Genomic DNA, 20,130 nt, shown 5'->3' with positions numbered 1-20,130 from the left:
ACAATAAAAACTTCTTTTTAACTACCACTGCAATGGTACAAGTATTATTTAGCGTTAACTTTACATGCTTGCCCAGGTTTGATGTCAGTTTTTAGAAGTTGCCAGTTGGGTCTCTCTGGGCAAACACTGCTTACACTGCTTAATAAAGCTGCTGCCTTTCTTGCACTTGAAGCCGAAGTATGGGCAGGGTTTCACATTTGTACATTTTTAAAAGACAAATACAATATCAACTCTTACTGTGTGTTGTTTGACGGACTCTTCGTTGACATGTGAAGTCAGTGCTGTGAGAGTGTTTATACATTTCTGTTCGGGAGCGGCTGTGTCGTCACGTTAGCCGAGCGCGTTTGTGAGAGTAAAGAGCCATATGTGAGCGACCACTTCGGCTTCAAGTGCAAGAAAGGCAACAGCTTTATTATGCAGTGTAAGCTGTGTTTCCCCAGAGAGACCCAACTAGCAACGGATAAAACCTGACATGTAGAGGTACCGTTAAATAATACTTGTACCATTGCAGTGGTAGTTACAAAAGAAATGTTCATAGTTTAGTTAAATGCTTTTCATTCGAGTTCAACTTCGTCAGTATTTAACGGAGTTTCGCTTTTAGCTCGGTCTGCACCACTTGTGTCTGACCAGTCCGTATCCATCCTTCTTGTGATTTTAGGGTTAGTTACCACAAACTGCCCATCCTTGCCATCATTCACTGCAGTAACGTTACGCCGGCTACACACTGGCTGCGTGGCGTGAGCGTGAACACATGTTTATGTGTATGTTTCCCATTGATTTACTGCACTCAAGCAGTAGTATACTTCACGTCAAACATAAATATATACTGATTTGATTACAGCAAAGACAACATCGGCAGTATTGATGGCAAAATAGGCTACAGAATATTTCGTTTTGTGTTGACAAGTGCAATATTTGAAAATCGATAATTATTATTTTTTTAAATTACATTTACTATGCCAAAACCTAGAGACTTTCAAACATCAACATGTCATTTACTAATGTGTATTTGTGTCAAAATTACATATAAACATCTTTTTGTATTCTATTTTGCCTGGAAACGTTTCCAACATGCTTGCGTATCGCGTGAAAAATAGACGTTGGTCCTATTTCTAGCATGCACGCGTTTTCGCCGCGCCTGAGACGTTCGTGTCACGCAGGCAGTGTGTAAGCTCTAACCTGTCAACATGGGAGACGAAATATAAACGGACACGCCACGCAGCTGACACGCTCACGCCACACAGCCAGTGTGTAGCCGGCGTTAGGTTAGGGTTTCCGGGGCGCAATTTTTTTCCAAGCATTTTTAATTGACATTTTCTTTTTTAACTCGGTAACGGATGTGATTTAAAATGTAGTAAATTATAATACTTCAAACATGACACACTTAAGTAAAAGTACATATTTAAAAAAAACTACTTTAAAAAGGAGAAGTACAGACATGGGTAATTGTAATTTTTTTTAATTTTTTGCATACAATGAAATTTACATTGGCAAAAAAAATCCATAAAGACACGGAAACATACAGAAGCCTTCAAAGCAAACTATGACAACATGAGTACTCCATTTGTGTCTCTCTGTTAAACTTTTGAATATCTCACATTGCTTAATACTCTTGGGCATTTATGCACCTCGTTATTCTGATGACAGAACATCAATTGCAAATGCCTGTCTCCCTCGCTTATCTGTTACTTTCAGATGAGTTGTTATTTCAGCTGGACAGATTGAGATGTGTTGATACGGATTCAAATCGCCTCAGCAAAGAAGAAAGTGTTTGAACAATAGCACTATTTAAAGAATGTTGTGGATTGCAACACGAGGGAACACAGTGCAGCATATGACAACAGCAACTACATCACAAAAGACAGCTGAGGTCTGTGCATTAGAGCTGTAGATCTTTGCCCGAACCCAACTGGTTTGGTCTTAATTTTTTATCATGTTACACGGGCTTGGGCCGGGCTCGGGCTTACGCTCCGGGCTTGCGCGGTAAATGAGCGGTCAGGTGACGCGTTTCGATTAGCGCGATAATGGATGCTGAGGAGGTGAAACGGAGGCTGAGTCTGAGGTGTGGAAAACTTTTGACTCTTCCAGGTGGTCTATAGCCTACGTTAATGAATAAATGATGTTAAAAAAAAAACGTATAAATGACTCATTCTTGACAAAAGGCAAAAGATCTGTGTGCGTGCGCACATTTGAATAATGTCGGCCTGAAAACGGGTTCAGGCTTTTAAAAAGCTGTCAATCAAAATGTACTTCTCGGGCTCAGGCCGAATTCTGTCGGGCCTTGTCGGGCCTAACTTCTAAGGCCCGATTACAGCTCTACCGTGCATCTTTTTTTTTATTTTTAAGAGTAATTGTACTTTGTTACTTTCCATCTCTGAACCCGACCGAGCTGGAGCTGGCAGGCTGCAGCGTTACTTTCTGTTTTTTGGTTTACGTGTTCTCCCTGCGAGACATACGGTATACTCACATACGCACACGTGTGATCATTTCGCTGTCCCTCCACCTGCTCTGTCCGGTTGGTTTGTGCTCTTAAGTATTACTAATGACACTCTGGTCCTTCAGTAACACACTGCAGCGCCCAGAGCCTCATTAAAGGTGGAACTCAGCCAAACAAGCTTCTCCTCACTTTGCATAAATTAGCTCAGACGCAATGTATCACTGCCAGACTGCCATCTCACACAGACACACACACACACACACACACACACACACACACACCTTGATCCATCCCTGTAGTCCTGCTCTCTTCCTCATTTACTCATCAGCTGAGATGTCATCACTCAGCATTTCAGCACGATTCGACACACAGAAGATTCGAGTCAGTTACGCATGATTGAACATATCCCCCGCCCCCTTGTCTTTTTGTTCATTTCATCTCTGCCAATACTTTTTCTTTTCATCTTTAATTTCTTCTTTTCCCTCGGTAGAGAAAAAGCTGCAGATCAAGCCTCGGCTGTGAGACTACAGAGAGCCGCAGCACTGGACGTGGAAAACACTCGATGATCCATGATTTCAGTGCTCCAGGTTTGTCCTGACAGGTGTATCTGTGTCTGAATTTCTTCACTCAGGGCTTGAAAGTTTTATTTTTCTATACCTATACTATATACATCTGTTTTACATAATCAATCTGGGTGTTTACAGTACAGATGATTTTTTCCTCATCAGGTTTTGTACATTTTTAAAAAGACAAATAAAATATCTTAACTCTTACTGTGTGTTGTTTGACGGACTCTTCTTTGACATGTGAAGTCAGTGCTGTGAGAGTGTTTATACGTTTCTGTTCGGGAGCGGCGGTGTCGTCACGTTAGCCGAGCGTGTTTGTGAGAGTTTTCATTTGGAAGGTGGTGACAGGAGCAGCAGTGCCCCTCACTTTAAAGCCTGGAGGACTAGACACGTGAGCGGACAGTGACTTCATCCTCACCATGCTGCGAGTGTGTGTGTGTGTGTGTGCATGTGACTCGATAAACTACCAAAGTCGTAGACCGTACATAAAGTTCAGTCACTTTATAATCCCAGCTGGGGGAATTTTATTTGCAGTCCTACCATTTATTTTTACAATGAACACGTGAAATGATAAAGACACTTGCAGATCACAAGGTTTTCAAGGTTATATTTAAGAATATGCTAATTGAAATAATAATCTGGTATTCCATCTACACAGTCACACTTTTAATATTTGAAATGTAACTATCCCAGGATGTGATAACAACAGCTTGGAGTATCTGGAAATGTTTGGTTTTATGTACCTTAAAAGTGCTTACATTTTTATTCTTAAAAAAAACTGAATGCAACTGTTTATTTGAAAACATATTTTCTCTCCTCTGCTTCCATTCACATTAAAGCTAAAGCCCCATTCGGACGGCAGCAGCACATTTGATGAGCTCTTGCTATCCTTATGGCTTACACTTCCCAAATAGGCCTATACTCTGGCGTTAATATGTTTCCATCTATGTGATTGGCAAAAACATTTTGACTTCCGTGTTCACACAAAAGTTACAGCAAGTATTTTTTCTGAAAAACACACTTACCCTACTGGGGTCGGAGAGACAATTTACCCAAATACACGCCCCAGATGGGATTGAAATCACTGACATGTAATGTTAAAATTCCCCCACCTCCCCTCGCGAAATGAATCCAGTCCGAATGGGGACGCTAATTGTCTTCCTAAAACTTATTTTTTAATTTTATAATTAACTTATTGGCATATAGCACATTTGCCACCTGTTATCCTACATTGCACGGAGCTGATTCACATATGGATTGCCGTGTTTATTAATCAGAATCAGTTTTATTGGCCAAGTATACTTAAATACACAAGGAATTTGACTTTGGTAGGTGTTAACTCTCTATACATTCAACAAATAGACATGTAGTAGTAAACATTCAGTAGACAAATAGTAATATAGACACATACTGTCAACATAATATACAAAAATACAAATGTACAAATAAGACAATGTCGAGTACACATGGAGTGGGATGTAAAGTGCAAAAAGTAATAGTAGTGTGTAATAGTAATAGTAGTGATAGTGCAAAGTAGTGTGCAAGATGCATATTGGAATGATAAGTATGTGGCGTAACCCAAGATAAAAGCAGTAACTTACAATTTAGTTTTTTGCCAAAAAGGAAGAAAATGAAGATTTTACAGTTAATCATAATTAAGCATGAAAGTTCATTGGAACTTGGAAATCAGTTTACTAGATTTTCTATTGTTTTGGTGTTTGACTGACGAGGGTAAAGTCATCAGTAGGACCCTCTTTGACATGTACAACAGTTTTTTCAAAGATTTATTCCCATCACACAAACACTGCTTTATAACTTCTCTCCTTACTTACCTCGATCCTTCCTTTGTCTTTATTATTTCCCTGCCCATTATTTCTCTTCAGCTCTTTTTGTGATCTAAATGGACATCAATCTAGAGTGGAACAGAGAGGATGATGAGATAAGCAACTCATCCACTGCTCTGCAGAGTACAGGCCTCTGCTAATACAACTATAAATACACTGTTTGTGTGTGTCAGTGATAGTGTGTTTGTGTGCCGAGCCTCATATCTACAGCATTACCACACTATTTAACTGAGGCGTTGTCACGGCGACAAACAAGCAGCGTGACACTCGGGTTGGGGGCGGGGGGGAGCAACATGACATTAATACACAGCTAGGACTACACGATACACACAAACATGTATATGTACTGCCTCCTTGTATATGTACTGCCTCCCGGCAGATGTGCGCATCAGAGTACCTGTGTGTGTTTGTGTGTGTTGACCAAGCGGCAACTTCTGTGCCTGAAAAGTGAAGCCAATGCTGAAGTGCCTAAAAGCTGCATTCTATCTAATTTCCAGCAGGTGGCGACTCTACTGGCTCCAAAAAAAAAGTCACTTTCCATAGATGTCTATGGGAAAAATGGGACTACTAATCATTTGATTTATTATCTCAGTAAACATTTTCATAATGAGTTTATGGTCTCAATCGCTAAAGTCTTCTTCAATTACAGCATGATGTTCATTTTATAAAATATAGTCCCATTTATTATAAAATAGATGATAAAGCAGGGGATGCTTTAGGACCTGTCAATCAGAACTAGGGATGCACCGAATCCAGATTTTTGGGGTTCGGCAGAATACCGAATCCACTGGTTAAGATTCTGCCGAAACCGAATCCTACTCCCATCCTCAGTCCATTAACACAGTAAATACATTAATGAAGTAAACAACGTCAACATCGTCTGGTTAAGACAAGTTTTTAGCTGTGACTGTCCTTCCTTTGCCGTACCTGAAGTTGCTGCATTTTGGCTGCTGTCTGTAGATTCCTTCATGCACAACTCGTATTCTTTCGGGTGTTTCATACCAAATGTTCTAACAGTGGCGATGTTGTGTAGTGTTTAGGGTCCTTGCCACCACGAGACAAATCAGCATTACAAATTGAACATGTAGCTGGACTTGAATGGCCTTCTTTTGACTGAAAGTACTGCCAACCTACACTTTTTCTAGTTCCATTTCCACTTTCTCCCAGCCTACTGCATTGAACGCTCCACCTACGTAAACACCTTCCCATAATCAACGGTGGCATCATTACGTCGACCAGCATAGTGTAAGTGTAGGGTTCGGTTCGGTGGAAAAAAATTCTATGGTTCACAAAGCGAGACTAGATTACATGATTGGCCACCGCTGTGTGACGTGGGGTTGCGTTTATCCAGAAGTTTAGTCGATCTTAACTTTTCGCCGCAGGCTAGCTGCATTTTCTTTGCGTGCCGATTTGCCCCAGCCTAAACGCACTGCCCCCATTCAAAACGAATGAAAAGACCTGCGTTTTTGTTGGCCGGCCAATGCAGGCAGTCTCAACGCGGCCTTAGCGATGCTAACCATGACACCGTGTACATTAAAATAGACCTGAACTTGTTTAAGGGACCATTCTCCCCTTATCTGCCTAAATAAGGTCACTTCTGGCTCCAAAATACCAAGATGGCGACGGCCATAATGCAAACTCCTGGCTCCAAAATGGCAGTCCACAAACCAATGGGTGACGTCACCGATGCTATGGCCATTCTTCATATACAGTCTATGGTTTTGGCACATCTGTTTGTGATGTTACGTCCACTCTAATGCAGAGAAATTTGGAAACATGGTTTACGTGTCAGTCTGGGGTCCAACCATGTTAAAGGCTAGTTGCCAGCTCTGTGAAGTTTTGGTTTTGCAGGGACGATGGTGTCAAACCTGGCAACATCACTATGAGGACTTACAGTAAGGAAGCTGCACACAATAACTGCACGCAGCTGATTTTTGTCGGTGTTGGTAGGTGTATCGTCTCACTTTTTACAGAGCTAGCTGTTTCCCCTTGCTTCCGGTCTTTATGCTATAAGTTAAGTTAGGCTATACATACAGATACTGTATATTACTGATAGCAATCCTCCCATCTCACTCTCAGAAAGAAAGCAGTCAGTTCAGTTCGGTTTGTCTGTTAGCAGGATTACGGAAAAACCACTTGCCATATCTTCATGAAACTTGGTGCAAGGGTGAAGCACGGGCAGACAAAGAACCCATTACCGTTTGGAGCGGATCCGAGTCACAGGAAGGATACACAACTTCATTTTCATTTGTGTGGCCTTGACAGAGTTCTGTACTCTCTTAAAAAGTGCCCTTTTAATTTTTCATTACTTTTGGAAGTAGTAGTAAGATCCAGTTTGTTTTCACAAAGCTCCTTTTGAAGAATAAAAATGCTTGTGTAGTGTATGCATTTCCAAATGTATCGGCATTACTGTGAACCTGACCTAACACGAGAGAGAGATCAGTGGCTTGAGGGTTGTGCAGCAACTTGGAAAACTTTAGTTCATGTACAGATGGTCACATACTGCCACTTGAATACATACATTTTGTGTGTGTGTGTGTGTGTGTGTGTGTGTGTGTGTGTGTGTGTGTGTGTGTGTGTGTGTGTGTGTGTGTTGGCGACCGTTCAACTATCTTCTCAGATGTATTGACAGCAGCGAGTGGAGATGGAGAGCTCGACATGTTTCTCAGAAAAGGCAGGAGACAGGGAGCCATCACTCTTCTCACCACACGTTTTTTTTTTTTTCCCCTTCCTCCTCCTCCTCTTCACCCACATTGCTCCACTCCTGCGCTCAAGGCGTAAGTGCCTTAGACAGATGTCTGCTGCCTCTTGTCTAAAACCCTCAACGCGAGCTGCTGAGCTCGGCAAACTCTAATTAAGATCAATATTTCAATTTTTAGTAAAAGCGCACGAGACGGAGAGAAGACAGAAGGAGAGAAATCTTCTGTCCACGTAGATTCGGAGAGACAAAAAGAAAGGTCAACTGTGATTCTTCATCGTGTGTGTGTTTGTGTGAGAGTGTGTGTGTGTTGGAGAGTTTGATTAGGACTGGTTTGTGTGTGTGTGTTTAAACTCCAGTGGATTTCTGAGGACTATGGTTAACTGCTCCTCAGATCTCTGCAGGGTAAATCCAGACAGCTAGCTAGACTATCTGTCCAATCTGAGTTTTCTGTTGCACGAATAAAACAACTTTTGAACGTACACGTTCCACCAAAACAATTTTTCCCCGAGGCTATTTTGCAGCGGCACCGTGGCTCTGTCCGCCACCCAAGACGAGTGTGATTGGTTTAAAGCATTTCTGGATTGTTTTTTCTCCCATCCAGGAATTTAAAAATGTTTCTGAAATGCTATAAAATTGAATAAAACACCCAAAACTCAATGAAAGTAATCATTCATTTTACCTGCGAAGAATTGTGCATGGGTTGCACACAACGTACATGCATGCATCCATGTCATTTTGGGGCAATTCGATTGAAAGAACCCCATATTTCTGATATATTCTTTTTGAAAAATAGTCAAATTTAAACCCGAGGACAACACAAGGGTTAACTCCCATTGGACCAGTACAGACCCACAAGGATTTATCCCTAACCCCCCTGATTTTCTTATTGAGATTATTTTAAACATGTTTGATATTTTAGAATCAGGACCTTTAACAACACGTGTAAAACCTAAACTGATCAAAAACAGTTCACCTGAAGTCCACCTCTCTCTCCTCCAGCTCTCTGCACAGTTTACAGCCCAGCTTTTCCTTCTCTCTGGGAGCGTGCCTATGTTCCCACAGCCCTATGTTCCCACATTTTTAATGTTGTTTTTTTTAAATTAGGCCCTATGTTCCCACATTTCTAATATTTTTTTCCAAAATTAGGCCCTATGTTATCACATTTCCTTTTTCATAAATTTGTATCAGATTTTATCTTTATTTTAACCTTAACCCCAAACCCCTGACCCTAGAAATGTGGGAACATAGGGCCTAATTTTAAGACAAATCTTAGAAATGTGGGAACATAGGGCCTAATTTTAGACAAATCTTAGAAATGTGGGAACATAGGGCCTAATTTTAAGACAAATCTTAGAAATGTGTGAACATGGGGCCTAATTTTAGACAAATCTTAGAAATGTGGGAACATAGGGCCTAATTTTAAGACAAATTTTAGAAATGTGGGAACATAGGGCCTAATTTTAAGACAAATTTTAGAAATGTGGGAACATGGGGCCTAATTTTAAGACAAATCTTAGAAATGTGGGAACATGGGGCCTAATTTTAAGACAAATCTTAGAAATGTGGGAACATGGGCCTAATTTTAGACAAATCTTAGAAATGTGGGAACATAGGGCCTAATTTTAAGACAAATCTTAGAAATGTGGGAACATGGGGCCTCATTTTCAGTGAAAAACAATTCTTAGAAATGTGGGAACATAGGGCTGAGCCCATCTCTCCACCTCATCCATAAACTGTATCAGGGTTCAACAATAAGGGGTAAGTAAAACGCCACGTCAGGCAAGCAAATATAACAAGCAACTTACCCGTTCCGGTAAGTGGTTAAAAGAAAAGTTTCAATAAATTTTTTTCCAATCGTCGTATCATAAATAACATTATCGTTCTCCTGCCCCCCTCCCCTCGCCCACGTCTTTCGAATGCTTGTTGAATGATTTGATTTGAATGTGCCGTTGACCAATCAAGAGTTGAGTTGCCGCTAGTGACGCGTGACTGCGTCTGTCTTGTTAGAAGGAGAAGAAGATGATGGCTGCGTACGAGCTGAAGAGAAAGGGTGTGTTTCAAGCGTCCGGGAAGAGAGTTTTCTCGGGTGGCAGTAGAGGATGTCGGTGAAAAACAAACTACAATGTTTTGCGAAGTTTGCCGCAAGTTTGAGTCCAAGGATCATTATTTTAAAGGAACTTATTCATTCAGAAAACAAATGCCGGAGTGCCATGATAGAAGCAAGCAGCATCTCGCTTGTGTGGCAGCTGAGAGGGCTGCCGACAACCTCTCCTCCACAATTGGTATAGGGGCCAGTAAAAATTGACTTTGGGCAAGTAGAGTTTTTTTGTCACTTGTCCGACGGGGCAAGTGAAAAAAAAAACTTACGGTTGAAGCTGTGTATATCTCATCCAAGTATTTTTCGTTTGCGTCTTTCCTCTTTCTGAGTGGACTGCAGTATAAATAAAAGAGATACTCTTTATGAAGAATGTGTTTCTGTCAGCGGTGTAGTCTACGTGATAAGCAGGTATACCCACTAAGAAAGCTCCAGGATTTCCATATACCCACATGCTTTCCATTATATTTTGTTTTTCTTCTTTGCATAGGCTAAATAAAGTTATTTCCACCGTAAATTGGTGCATTAAAGCATATCCAAATACAACAAAAATGAAATTGCTGACGCTCAAAACCTCCCTGGGGGAGGATACCCAGACCCCCCACTATGATATGCCCCCCCCTTCCCCAAAGGCAGATTCTGGCCCATATATATAGGCCTATATATATATATATATATATATATATATATATATACACATACACAGTACAGTATACCCACTACAATACGTTAGACTACACCACTGGTTTCTGTGTTCTCACAGTTTGAGTTAACGGCCATCCCCTACAGATCACCCTGTTGTCTTCGTATTACTTCGTTGTTCCTGTTCCTTTCTGACAGTCGAGACTAAACCCTCTGTGTGTGATGGTGGAAACTTCATGTTTGTTGTTGTCCAGTCTTTGTAGGTTTCACGTAGTCTTCGGGTCTGTCCCCAGCTTTATTGATGTCACCCTGTTCCCTGACCTTCGGTGAGTACAGTCCTCAACAAAACAAATGGTGGTCAACACTACAAAAGTAACACCCAGTTACTTTAGTTTAGTTTCTATATTGCCTCCTTTCAGCCCAGATTCTGTGCTGTCACATTCCTTGCTTCTTTGAGACCACAAAGCTTTCATCACTCTGGTGAACAAATGTGATTTCTATTCAAGCGAGGCCTCCTACATGTGGTGAAACTCCTGCTTTCTAAACTAAGCCTTCCTGTTAACTTCACTGGCCGTGCACATGCATGCATACATGCGTGCGTGTCACATCCCTGCACACAATTAAAGCTGATTCCTCCACAGCGGCATTAGTGACTTAACGCCAGGGACAAAAACCCTCCAGGCCTCCGATAACCCTGAGCCACCTCCGTGGAGCCAGTCTCTTTGGTTCGGGGATGCTGGCTACCTTGGCTCAAAGCTCGCCGTCGATCCTCCACCTTGCTGATGTCCGTTTTGCTTAAATCGTAAGAACTGCACTTGCAGCGAAGTCCCAATATGCAAAGGCACAATGAAAACCCTGACTTCAAAAATTTATGCCTCAAGCCCTCGGCCGCAGACACTCCCCTTCCCCTGACAATGAATGGACCACAGCAGATCTTCTTAAAGGTGCCGTTTCAATGCAGACTGCTTAGCTTGGCGTTCGAGGGCCAGCTCCTGCTTATTTGATTAAAAAAAAAAATACCCCCTCTTTATGACTTAGCGCACCTAAACTTAAAATACCTCGATATGATTTCCGTCCCTTCGTCTCTATACTCTTCTTTTCATCCTCGCCAGCAGATTTGAGGAAGGGGGGGTGGGCGCGTATTTCATGGCCATTTTGGACTGGATGTTAAGCTCAGCAGCTGTGCAAGGTTTTCCTGTTCACATCTGACCAACTTAAACTTACTGCCACCTGTTTTTTCCCCCGCAGATAGGCATTTTGTTCCGCAGATATATCACTCATATATCGGTGGGTGGATGGGACCCCAGGGGGGGGGCGGCCGCTGCTGAAAAGGCTAAACGGGTCAGGTGCAGCGGTGTCCCACGATACCATCAACATCCTGCTCCAATCCAAACCTCTGTTCTTCTCTCTCTCTCCCTCTCTCTCTCGCTCTCTCTCCCTCTCTCTCTCCCCCGCTCTCTCTCTCTCTCTCTCTCTCTCTTTCTGTCTCTTGCTCTCTCTCTCTTTCTCTCTCTGTCTCCCTCTCTTTCCCCCTCTCTCTGTCTCTCTCTCTCTCATCAATCTCTCTTGCCCTTCCCTCGTTCTCTTCCTCTCTCTCCCTCCCCCCTCTCTCTCTCTCCATCTCCCTCTCTCTTTGTCTTTCTTTCTCTCTCTCTCTCTCCATCTCTCTCATCTCTTCATATCTCTCATCTCTCTCATCTCTTCATCTCTCTCTCTCTCATCTCTCCATCTCTCTCTCTCTCCATCTCTCTCATCTCTTCATCTCTCTCTCCCTCCCCCCTCTCTCTCTCCGTCTCCTCTTTCTTTCTCTCTTTCTTTCTCTCTCTCTCCATCTCTCTCATCTCTCTTTCTCTCTCTCCATCTCTCTCTATGTATATATATATATATACATATGTGTGTATATATATATATATATATATATATATATATATATATATATATATATATATATATATATATATATATATATATACATATGTGTGTGTATGTATATATATATATATACATATGTGTGTATATATATATATATATATATATATATACATATGTGTGTATATATATATATATATATATATATATATATCCAGAATAAAATACCTATGTGTCCAGAATGGAGACGCGCGCGGCGGAGCTTAATTATCCGTCGATCCGCGGAGATGAGACGGGATGCAATCTGTGGTTAATTGCTAATGAAAAGCCTGTAGACCACTGCCAGGACTATCCAATCATACTTAACCCGCGCGCAGCCACAGCGCGGCCTCCTCAGCCTCGCGGAAATGCGGATTGATTTTTGGCAGAAGGGGCGCGCGGCCTTCAATCGATCCGCATTGATAGATCTGGTAGTTTGTGGTGTCAGAAGCCTGCTCGGGCTCCCTCTCAGAGACCGGAATGAGTCCGATAGATACATTAAGCTGTTTTTAATAAAGCTAATAAGGCACAATGTGGTTGATTTTTTAAAACACATTTAATCTTTCGCCTTAATACATTCACATTAATAACACACACAGTAAGAGTTTGACCTGCGGTGTTTTACAGCTGTAGTAGGCTAGTTCATCTTTAACAAGTTTAGAACATATTTGTATATATTTGCTGTAACCTACCTTGTTCTTGTACTATACAGTAGCCTACCACATTAGTGACAGCTACTCCTTTCCATGTGTCATGCATATTTGGCCAATTAACTTGATAATGGTTTAATTATTATTAAGATTATTTTTGGGGCTTTTCCGCCTTTAATGGACAGGACAGCTAGGTGAGAGAGAGAGGGGGGACATGCAGGAAATCGTCACAGGTCGGAGTCGAACCCTGGACCTCTGCGTCGAGGCATAAACCTGTAAACATATGTGCGCCTGCTCTACCCACTGAACCAACCCGGCCACGATCATGGTTTAAGTTGACCTCAGTGGTTCCTTTTTTTTTTTTAAGGAGTCAAATGTGTACATTTGATTGAATTGGTTGGTCATACAATCCAGAACATATTACTGCAAAAAAATAAAAATGACCTGGATTTATGTAACTTTCTGAAAATGTTTCCTTACATACGTTAAATATTGCATGAGCTTATGCTAAGTATAATATTTTAATTTGCTGTACAACTTTTTACAAGGTGTGGACCATGATAACATGGATGATTAAAAACAGAATTGGAAAGAAAGATTAAAAAGGGTTTCAAGGTGCATAAGATTCTAAAATATATTCAGTTCTAAGTCCCTATGAATTGATTCATTGATAAATACCATACATGAACAGCCTGGGAGTCATTTCATTTCCTTGTGGTGTAAACACATCCTTATTACATAACTGACACGCAGTTCTGAGACGGTGAAAACTCTTTCTCTGATTCCGAGTAAACATTTCTTTCTCTGGGTAAACCACCGGAGCTCTCATCTTACTCTCCGCTCGGGCCGTGCAGTAGCATGTGCTCGGTCACTAGAGGGGGGGATCTGCTGCACCTGTTCTCCCTTGCCTGCGCGCTCCCCTTCGGCTCCGCTCGGCTCCGCTCGGACGGCCGGTGCCCGAGTGGAGCCTTTGCTATAGGATAATGCAAATGCTGTGATCTCCTCCCATTGGCCCGCCACACCTCTGTGTAGGAGGGTCGCGGGCCACGCTGTCTTTATAAGAGCACATTTGCCTCGCAGCGTCTCAGTGATACTTTCTGCCTTGCACCGTGAAGCTCTTAGAAAACAAGTTGTAAGGGGGGCCGTTAGAGAGAAAACCAACTGGAATTTATCACCTCTTGCATAACATTACACACATCAACACGTGAGGTCAACAGCGCGCCCCGGTGAGGGGGGACAGGACAGTGGGGACCGAAGCTGTCACTAATCCGCTGCTTGAATACAATATCTGGACCGAGGTCAACAACAGGGGGACCACACTCTCCTGTCTCTCAAAGTAGGAGCACTACCTGCAACTTCTGATTCATATCAGATGCATGTGAACTTTGAAAACTTATGTCATTCCATTCATTTATTTTTATTTTTTTGGATTCCTGGGACTTTTTTTTTTCTGGCACACTTTTTACGCACGCCTGTCGCACACTGTGTGGTGTGATCTGATTGTGTGAGAAACTTTCAATCCGGTGCCATGCTGCAGTGATTTCAGCCCCCCCCCACCTCCCTCTGCTCGGGGACTTCATGATCAAGTTGTAGCCTATAAAAAGCGGGAGGGCGAAGAAGGATGCTTGGAAAATATTTATAACAACACACAGCGGAGGAGACAGAGTCTGTTCGCGTTAGTCGACCGAGCAGAAACCGAGGACAGTAAATCACAAGGAGGCAAGTAGGGGCTGCAGAGGTGACCGAGGACAAGACAGGTTGGTGTCTCCAAATTCACCGCGCGCTCGAGTTTCAGCCGCCCCCGGGGGCTCCTCCTGGTATTAAAGCTGCGTGCATTTGACCTGGGATACGTTGTCAACAAGAGCAGCGAGCGGAGGCAAACTGGCAGTTGTACAAGTTCATGTACATGCATACGTATATTCACGCCACTATTTATAGAAGTTGGGACGAGCAGCCTTAATAAGTTTCTCCTCCCACCCGCCGGACCTGCAGCAGCTCTGTGCACGTTTCTATATATACATACACACACACACACACACACACACCGTACAGGCTGTTATTACTCTTCGCAATCTGTATCCGAGAGGGCAGCCCGCCGTCGGTTTGGCTGTGAGGGCAGGAGTCGTCGCATGGACTGACATGGCTACCGACCTGGCCATGAGCGCGGAGCTGCCGAACAGCCCTCTGGCAATCGAGTACGTCAACGACTTTGACCTCATGAAGTTCGAGGTGAAGAAGGAGCCTCCGGAGGCCGAGCGTTACTGCCACCGCCTCCCGTCGGGCTCCCTGTCCTCCACCCCGATCAGCACCCCCTGCTCCTCCGTGCCTTCCTCGCCGAGCTTCTGCGCCCCGAGCCCGGGCGCGCAGCCCAACCAGAGCCTCACCAGCAGCGGCATCAACAGCAGCGGCGGCAGCAACAGCAGCGGCGGCGGAGGCGGCAACAACAATCACAGCGGCGGCGGCGGCGCGGGCAAGCCGCAGCTGGAGGACCTCTATTGGATCCCCAGCTACCAGCACCACATCAACCCCGAGGCGCTCAACCTGACCCCGGAGGACGCGGTGGAGGCCCTCATCGGGAACGCGCACCACCACCACCACCACCACCAGGCCTACGAGGGCTTCCGCGGGCAGCAGTACGCGGTCGGGGATGACCTGTCCGTGGCCTCGGCTGCGCACCATCACCAGGGCCACCACCACCACCATCACCACCACGGCCACCACGCGCGCCTGGAGGACCGCTTCTCGGACGAACAGCTGGTCAGCATGACGGTGCGGGAGCTGAACCGGCAGCTGCGGGGCTTCAGCAAGGAGGAGGTGATCCGCCTGAAGCAGAAGCGGCGCACCCTGAAGAACCGCGGCTACGCGCAGTCCTGCCGCTTCAAACGCGTGCAGCAGAGGCACATGCTGGAGACGGAGAAGTGCAGCCTGCAGACCCAGGTGGAGCAGCTGAAGCAGGACGTGGTGCGCCTCGCCAAGGAGAGGGATCTTTACAAGGAGAAGTACGAGAAGCTGGCCAGCCGGACCTACTCTGTCGGTGGAGCCGCGAACACGAGAGATCCGTCCGGGAAACAGGCCGAGTTCTTCATGTGAGAGACTGGACGATTTGTAGCATAGACTCTGAATTACACAATCCCACCTAAACATCCTTGTTGCATTAATTTATATATATTTTTTTTTTTTTTTTTTTTCTGCGTTTTTGTATTTTGTTTACAGTTATTCCCTTTGACAAAGACTTCATAACACAAGCAAACAAATACGCATTAGATGCGCACAAACGTAATCCTTGTGAGCATTGTTGAGTCTTAAATATGTTTTGGCTAAACTTCTGTACAACGCTCACCTGTCAGGTGGGCACATGGGATCACTTAGTCTGCATAGACTTTTTCTCTGGTGCAACAGCGCCTGCAGGTCAGAAGTCTTATTGAACCGTCTGACATTTCAAATGACTGTCTTAATTCAGATAGAGAGATGATTTTTGTCTTAAAAGTGGGGAAAGAAAGATTTTTTTTTAAAGGATCAGATTGGACTGAAATAGAAGCAGAAAAAGCAATACCCCCCCCCCCTCCCCCCGCCTCTCTTTTGGCTCCAGAAAGATCAACAAGACTGTTTGTGTGACATTGAGGCGGGCTGTGATGCAGAGAAGAGACCTTTCAATATTGCAAGTCTATAGTTTCCCCATCCCTATTTGCAACCCTGCATGCAGGACATGTATGGTAACTTCCAGTCATCTCCCAGAATCCTTCCACATGTATGGAAAGCATGGCCCATGGTTCTCTCCTCTTCCTCCGTCCTCTGCCATCAATAAGGCCTGGGTATGCAAAAACTCAAGAAAAAAAAACTACAAAATGTTTCCCCCATTAAACCCCCGGAGAGGTGCAAGGACTGCGGACGAAAAACGAAAAACAATCTGCTACTGCGAAACATGGATGCGTCTTTAACTGCTATTTTCAATCAATTTTTCTATTGTTTTAAAAAAAGAAAAGAAAAAAAAAAACAACAAAAAGAGATTAACTGAGCCAGATTTTAGACTGTATTTATTTCCACCTGTACATAATGTGTAGAGAAAAACAGTTTCCTTGTGTTATTTTAACCCTTTTTTTCTCTTTTTAAAGAAAAAACTGCTTTCGTTGCTTGGATTATTCGAAAATGTCTTAATACAAAATGTTTGTATGTTACAGCATGCAAATCGTCTATGGTATCCTCCTCCTACTGAACATGTGTAATGTCAAAGGCAAGCCTATACTGCACTAAGAAGAGATCAAACTGGACAAACGTTGTTTTCTACTGATAGGACCTTTGATCTGTTACTCTCTAAAAACCTGGATGTAAATTTGGATGAAGCGAAATCTTCATTTATTAGATGGACAAGGATTGCATTCGCTGCTAAAACTCTATGCACCAACCTGATGATTAAAAAGACTTAGTTTAATGGTTCTTCTTTTTTTTTTTTTTACTTTGGATATTTGTAGACGAGAATTTTTAGGGCCTGCGGGTTTATTCTGCAGCCCGGTGTCTTAATAGGATCTTGTGTCTGATAGGAGGATGCTTGACTGGTTTTAAAAAGAGGAGACTTTGCCTGCTGGTAGAGCTGACTGTTCGTGGAGTAACTCGATGCATTATTCTAACAAGAAATCCCTGGTTCGTGTGTGTTTCTGCTGCCTAGATATATGTGCAATATTGTGCAGAAGTGTCCGCTGCTCAGACTACCTGTTGGATGGCGAAAACCTGCAGGAAGAGAGAGAGAGAGAGAGAGAGCGAGAGAGAGAGAGAGAGATAGAGAGAGAGAGAGAGAGAGAGAGAGAGAGAGAGAGAGAGAGAGAGAGAGAGAGAGAGATAGAGAGAGAGAGGCTGGAAAGATCCAAATTTAGATCCAAATGCCACAGAAAAAAACAACCGCAAATCATATTTTGTATTGCTCTCCAAAATGTTCCATCTATGATGTGAGCCAGAAGAACAAAAACGATCAAAATGCATCTTGCAACGCCATCTGATCTTATCTTTTTTTTTAATTAGGCAACGACAGTTTCCCTTCAGTAACTTTCTTTGTTTTAATTTCTTTTAATTTTTTTCTGGGGTTTGATGTGACTTCATATTTGAGTCATTTTTTTTTTTTTTTTACAAAATCAATTACATAATGAATTAATGCGAGACATAAACAGGAGAGTAAACTTCTGCACAGTGCTGTTAATGTATATCTGTACATATGATTTCTATATTTATTCAATGAACGTGTCCTAACGTGTCAACAAGTGAAAAACCTACAAAGTGGAACGTTGTTGAGAATCTTGTTTTCATAATGTTTAATAAAAAGTTCTGTCCCAAATCTGTCAGACTGCTGCTGCCGTCATTGTTACAGAAAAAAAAAAGATTTTATTTTGAAACAAACAAAAAGGCTTCCTGCCGCTAAATAATTGAAGCTGTGGCTTTATGTAAGAATCTCACAAATGTGTTTCTTATTTTAGGCCAGCTGACTTTCATCGCAGCTTTATGGAAAAAATAAAATAAAAGCCCAAAAGCCCATTGAATAACCTTGTTTTTATCAATAATATGAATTATTATTCATAGCTAGATAAATGAGTCATATTTGTGAGTGAAAAATCTAAAATACGAAGCAATTTGACGCAGTTACTCAAGACACATTTAAAAAAATAAAACAATTTAGTGTGAAAATATTATATAGGCCTATTAATATACTATTGCCTAATAATATATTGTTAAATATGCCACATTATATTACAATATATTGATAGTAGCAGTATTATGACTACTATGAATCATATTTTAGCCTAATAAAGCTGAGTCAATCTTTATTAATAATATGATTATAGTTTTTTTTCTTCTTGTTATTATTATTATTATTATTATTATTATTATTATTATTATTATTATTATTATTATTATTAAAGGCGGCGCAGAAATGGAACTCATTTCCAGTCCTCATTTGACCCTTAATTTGTGCTTTCCCATTTCGCTAATTTATTTTCGCCTTTCCTTCTGCGAGTTTTTATTCCCTAATTTGTCGGCTGTATATTGTTTGTGAGAGGCATCGGGCGCCTTGCTCCGCTGCCCCGGCTTTGGCCGCCTGTCAGCGGGCCTCAGTGCGCCCCATCAGCCGGTGATGGATGGATGAAGTCGGCCTGCTCTCTGCCTCCTCCTGCCAACACCGTAGATGAGCTAAACTCTTTCTCACTCACTGTATGTTTTGAGTGTCTCCATAGGGCAGCTTTGCATGATACCCTCGATGTCCACTCTTGTGTGTGTGCGCGCGAGCTCGTGCACGCGGCCTAAACTGCATTAAGTGGTCCTCTCCTTCCTCCTCTCCGGGTGGAAGCAGCGCGGATTGAGACAGATGCCACACCGCGTTGGTGCTGATGTGACACCGCCGTCAGGCCCGGTGGGTGGCGGCTCACTTCCAGCACACATAACTCACTGTGAATGTGTGTGTGTGTGTGTGTGTGTGTGTGTGTGTGTGTGTGTGTGTGTGTGTGTGTGTGTGTGTGTGTGTGGCGGGGTCAGGGCCAGTAGACGGTTAGACATCAATAAAAGAAAGTCATTGATTTGCACAGCATTATATTTGCATTTAATGCTTGGTTATGTTTGTGTGTGTGAAATCCTTACATTTTAAAGTTTAAAACACATTTTTTTTTTTATTTTAACAACAGCAAGGCTGTCACAAAAATGTGTCAAACTAAGATGTAAAAATGATTAACTTTCTCGTGCAGGCTGTCAGATAAACTCAATATAGAAACCCTCCCAAACTGTCAAATTTGATCTTTTTATTTGTTTAAAGTTTTTGCTCCGAGTGTGTGTGTGTGTGTGTGTGTATGTGTGAGTGAAAGAGCCAGATATACAGGTGCATTTTAGTTAATACCTTTTCCTCTTTACAAGACATGTGGTTAATGAAATCTCCCATGTGTTTCCTTGCAACACATACATTCTAACTTTTGTCCCATAAAATAATTTGTCAAGACAGATGTTAAACATTGTGTCACTTGCGTTCAGCTTTCTTTTCTTAGACATGTAGTCACATGTTTATTGCATACCTGTGCATACTCATTAGGCAGTTATTCATAACACTCATCTGTGCAATTAGCATGAAGCACATTAAAGTTAGACCATCTGTCTGTCTGTCTGTCTATAATGTTTCTGTTCACCAACTTCAAAAACTGCTGAGTGATGCAATCTTTTTTTGGGGTGAAACACACAGCTCTCACCTCAAATTTGAATTTTCTCTTAACATCTCTCTCCTCCTCCTCCTCTCTCTCTCTCTTTCTCTCCCTCCTTTCA

The 20,130-nt window shown here is 42.6% G+C and overlaps 2 protein-coding genes across 3 annotated transcripts in view; both read left to right on the top strand.

Moving 5' to 3' along the window:
* zc3h3 (zinc finger CCCH-type containing 3) overlaps window positions 1-3,210 on the top strand; it is a 77,588-nt gene extending 74,378 nt beyond the window's left edge. For both annotated transcript variants that reach the window (XM_031282369.2, XM_031282368.2), the window contains one exon: window positions 2,928-3,210. In XM_031282369.2, coding sequence (XP_031138229.1) covers window positions 2,928-2,959 — 32 coding nt within the window. In that variant the 3' untranslated portion in view covers window positions 2,960-3,210. The remainder of the gene's footprint in view (window positions 1-2,927) is intronic.
* A 10,710-nt stretch (window positions 3,211-13,920) lies between these two features.
* On the top strand, window positions 13,921-18,166 carry mafaa (v-maf avian musculoaponeurotic fibrosarcoma oncogene homolog Aa). Its single transcript, XM_031282450.2, has one exon. It carries the CDS (start codon window positions 14,983-14,985, stop codon window positions 15,931-15,933), a length of 951 nt encoding a protein of 316 aa, XP_031138310.1. The 5' UTR covers window positions 13,921-14,982; the 3' UTR covers window positions 15,934-18,166.
* Window positions 18,167-20,130: the final 1,964 nt, after the last annotated feature.

The sequence above is a fragment of the Sander lucioperca genome, chromosome 11 (genome assembly GCF_008315115.2).
Source record: "Sander lucioperca isolate FBNREF2018 chromosome 11, SLUC_FBN_1.2, whole genome shotgun sequence".
NCBI classification, from domain to species: Eukaryota; Metazoa; Chordata; class Actinopteri; order Perciformes; family Percidae; genus Sander; species Sander lucioperca.
Note: the sequence above shows the minus strand (reverse complement) of the source record. Positions and strands in the feature narration are given on the sequence as shown.

Excerpts from the sequence above, each read along its gene's own strand:
- mafaa (XM_031282450.2), top strand. The coding sequence starts at position 14,983 with ATGGCTACCGACCTGGCCATGAGCGCGGAGCTGCCGAACAGCCCTCTG.